This window comes from Cynoglossus semilaevis, chromosome 10 (genome assembly GCF_000523025.1).
Source record: "Cynoglossus semilaevis isolate Cse_v1.0 chromosome 10, Cse_v1.0, whole genome shotgun sequence".
NCBI lineage: Eukaryota > Metazoa > Chordata > Actinopteri > Pleuronectiformes > Cynoglossidae > Cynoglossus > Cynoglossus semilaevis.
Window position 1 is genome coordinate 16,321,038 of NC_024316.1, and position 4,457 is coordinate 16,325,494.

The 4,457-nt window shown below is 41.0% G+C and overlaps 1 protein-coding gene across 2 annotated transcripts in view; it reads left to right on the forward strand.

Moving 5' to 3' along the window:
* The window catches only part of c1qtnf12 (C1q and TNF related 12), a 22,992-nt gene that overhangs the window by 16,100 nt on the left and 2,435 nt on the right, over window positions 1-4,457 (forward strand). For both annotated transcript variants that reach the window (XM_025059324.1, XM_008319141.3), the window contains exon 6: window positions 3,739-3,832. In XM_025059324.1, the coding sequence (XP_024915092.1) occupies window positions 3,739-3,832 (94 nt within the window). The remainder of the gene's footprint in view (window positions 1-3,738; window positions 3,833-4,457) is intronic.

Genomic DNA, 4,457 nt, shown 5'->3' on the forward strand with positions numbered 1-4,457 from the left:
ATATATTTTAATATACAAGTCGCACCTTAGTATAAGGCGCAAACCAGCCAAAGGAGAAAAAGAAAGTGCAACCTATAGTCCAGAAACTATGGCTTTTTTTTTTACACCTCCGTAAACAAGCGGAAGTATTTATTTTGCCTGGCAGACTGGTGTGTTTATTGTGCAACAAATGCATATGTGTGACGAAAGATCGTAAAAAGACACTTCACATCAAATCGGGGGGTCATTTTCTGCTACTTTTCCCAGAGGGCTTGTTGGAATGGACTAGGTAAGTACAGCATCTGCCAGCGTCTTTTCAACAGAGTCAGATCACACTTGGTCACGTTTGCACAGAACAAGAATGGGCTTTGATAGCATCCCTTCGTGTAGCCTGGATGCTAACAGGCAGAAGAGGCCTTTCACAGAGACAAAGACTGTTAAAGGCTAAATGCTTGCTGTCAATGGTGAGATTGTTGTTGATGATCATCCATTTAAAGAAAAAAAATGTACCTCTATCAACTTTTCACAGAGTTGTATTACTCGCAAAAGACTTGACTTGGCTAAGCCACGCAACCATGTCAGGTTTCACAACTGAATGCACTTTAGAGAAGAACCTCTCGCCGCAGGTAAAAGATTATCACATTTTTTAACAAGCGTAAACTGTAGTTATAGTTTAGAGTTTCAAGTTAAAGTTTGCGTTTTGGCGGCGCTACAGCCATGATTGGTAGATTAGCAAGACCCATCAGTGTTATTTTTGCATTTTTTCGAGCACATTTGCACACTGAAAAAAAACCTGCACTTCCAGTTTCATTTGTGTGAAAGCACTAAATGAGGTCAGAATGAAGACATCTCATCAGCAAATCTTTTTCCGATACAAGCTTCAGTGCTGCAGACTGCTTAGTGTGGCCATCACTAACATATGCAATAGTTCAAAATCACTGACAGTACAAAGGGTCTCATATGAGAGGGCAAGCAATGTTCAAAAGGCAAGGTGAACTTAGAGTCAAAAAGAAAGAAAAAGGCAAACACAATTACTCAGAAGAGCAGGCAGAGTCAAACATCAGGAATACATTCAAAAACTGTTCAAGAGTGTCCCTGAGAAAACGCAAGGGAGAATCTGGCAGGGAGTGTTGTGGAGAGCAGGCTTTTATGCTGGCTGTGATGAGTGGGGGGAAAAAAAAAAAAAGCCATTAAGGTGGGCGTGGCGGCTAGTCAGTGGAATGGTAAGTGGAAAACTACTGGCAGAATGCAGCTAGGATGTAGATTAGAATGCGTTTGGGTGTGACACCCCAGTTTTGCTGTAAGTGCCAGGATCCCCAAGACCCCGGTTCGTGGATCGGTACTGGTCCATGGGTCATTTGGTACTGGGTCGCAGTGAAAGAATTATTATTTTACTTCATTCGAAGAGAATTCGGTCGCTTTCATTTGCGTTCGTATTTCAAAATATAATGTCTTTCCGACTCGGGTCGTGGTAGTGGCCAGGTTGGGGACTGTCGCTGTAGTGCTCAAATCCTCTTCTGCAGAAACAGATGAGGAATATTTACCTGAATATAAGCCTGCATCACAGTCTATTTATTTGCTTGTTAATATACAATTTTGATAACTTCATTATCTTGACAATATCTGCAGGCCCACCTGAGCTTCCCATTCCAAAAGCAAGACGTTTCCACAGCACGAGTTGACAGAATAACACGGACATTTCAGGCTTAGAGAATGTTGCTGCTCTCACACAGAGTCAGCTGTCTACCATAAGGGGAGCCCTGATGCGTTTCAGCTTGGACTCATTGACGTCTTTCTCTGCCGTGACGGGTGGGATTCGAGAAGCCTGACAGGTCACATCTCACATATGTAGGTCAGACTGAGGGGAGGTGGGGGGGGGGCTACAATACTCTTAACCTTCAATGAAAAATGCACACACACTTCAAAGTTTTACCAACGAACTATATTGTATATCTCTTCAATTTACCAGTGTAATCTATGGCTGTAAATAAATCAAGTTTCTAGAACCCCCCTCTAAAAAAATGTAATAAACCGTAGAAGGATTGAAGGATTTATTTGGAGTTTTACTGTGGTTGCATTAACAGTATAGCCTTGGCAGTTAACACTGTATACTGCAACTAAAAATGATTGAACATCCCTCTTGGTAAAAGCTGTACTGTAGGTCGATCCTTCGATCTGTGTACAAACAGATGCCAACAGTTTTCTTCTGAGGTTCAGATAACAGTGGCTTCCTTTGCTTCTTTCCTTATGTAGGACAGTGTCCTCTGAGTCCCAAACAGCGGGGCGGGCCCCCCTGGGGGGATGCGGTGAGGTGCCGAGGGCTTCCGATCGACATAAGTGTACCACAGCTGTAATGCTTGAATGATAACAAGCCTCCAGGCACTAGGAGGCAGCATCTCATACAGTGATAGATAAAAATATACATGTTGTAGTGGTGTTATATCGAGGAAGGGGTTAATTAAAAAAATAACCCAAAAATAATCGAGAACCACTGCACTACACTAATATAACCCATTGAATTAAGAAAAAAAAAACCCTCAGAAAACTAATATTTATTCGATTGACCATGGGTTTGGAAAATGGCTGGCACTCTCCCCAAACATCAGTCTCAGAAAAAAATATTGTCTGGGTCTCAAGTCAGTTTAGTACCTGGCACTCTCCCCAAACATCAGTCTCAAGTCAGTTTAGTAGATATACATAAATATACAGTCACATCAGATCCCACATGTACGAGCAAAAACCCTCGGAGTGCGTTCTGCAGTCATTGGCTGTGAGAAAGCGTTCATCTCGCCTCACCACGTGAGACCAGTGACTACTGTAAAACCCAAGAGACTCCCCGTGTGAACCGCTTAAATCATTTATAATTAACTCAGTTGCAGCCCCGTGACATCATCCGTCTGTGATGTTTCCCCGTGTCAACTGACTTTTTGCGGCCAGTGCTTGAATGATGTCATTAATAGCATTATTTAGCTCGTAAACTGCACGCCGTTAAAATTGATGTCGAGTTTTTTAGCGCCACGTTTAACCGTTACGAGAATTGCTTTCTGCTAAACTTCTGCTGGTTTTGGAACCGCGTCTGTCGACAGCAAAAAACGTCACAGAGACTGATCTGCCCCGCGCTGCAGTTCACTGGGTTGTTGACGTTGTCCTGTTACCTTGACGACAACTCCTGACACATGATATGACAAGTTACTGTGTTTATGCTAACTTTAGTGAGGGGCTCTTTCATTTGCTGAAAGTGATGGCAGGAAATTAAATAATGCAGCCAAAGGAACATGGGAAATTATTTAAATCCCTTGGGGGGGAATACCAAATTAGAGTAAATCTCTGAGAGTAGGTAATTGTGAAAAAGACTCTTTATGAACAGACAGACATTTGAGATAAATGAGTTTAAAGTCATCTTCAGTAAAACACACTGTCCAACTTTGACTAATAGTCCCATTTAGTGGAAAATGGATGATGTTGTGAGTCTAATGAAAGCGTAATACGCCCTGATTTGGCCCCAAATACTTTTGTATTTAGAAGTCCAGGTGCGTTTTATTCATTAAAAACTAAATAATGTATTATGATTTTTAAATATTATTAGTTTTTAACCAGTTCTAAAAGAGAATTCTAATATCTGAACCTGAACTTTTCTCCATAAACATACTCACAAGGATCTGATTTACATGAAGGTGAAACAGGACTTTGAATGAAGCAGTTTGAATGTGTCATGAGTCATATTGTGTGTTTTTTTTTTGTGTTTTTGAATATTTTCAGACCACAATGAGGTGAAGAGGAACAAGAGTCAACTGAAGGCCCGGGAGAACGTACGGGTTTTAATCTGCATCGAATCCCTCTGTCATAGATACACGTAGGTGTTCAGTTCAATTTTTTTATTTATTTATTTACAATGAAACAGAAAAGGAAATCCTACATGAACTTCAGATTTCACAGCAAACAACCAGACCCATGTGATTTTCATTTCTCAGGTCTCTATTGTATGATAGTCCCTAAATACAGAAATGAGCTCCAGTAGTTAAAGTACAGAGAAGACGGATTACCAGGGGTTGGAAGGCTCTGTTGATGACCAAGACTGAAGTTTTTGTTAAAAGTTCTGCCAATTAACTTCTTTCTGGTCAAATACTCAAGGAATATGAGGTAATTTTTGCCAAAAGCCCAAGTTGATACCCAGTAAATGACTCTGGCTATAAGTCAGTACCTCACACCAGTGCTTTAAAAAAACCCTCAACTAACCCTTTAACTGTCAGCAGAATTTACGAGCTGTTAAAGGACTCGTCTGTCACTGTTTTGTGTGGAACCTGCATGGAATTTCCTGTATAAAACCAGAGCAGGTCTTTAAAAGGAAATGTTCCCTCATTTAGGCTCCTCATCCCTGTCGCCTAGCTAATCTTTATAGAACCACCTTTGACATGTTCTTCAGCTTACAAGATCTAGAAGCTCAAAAGTGAAAAAAGGTCCTTTTTCAGTCTGCGTGT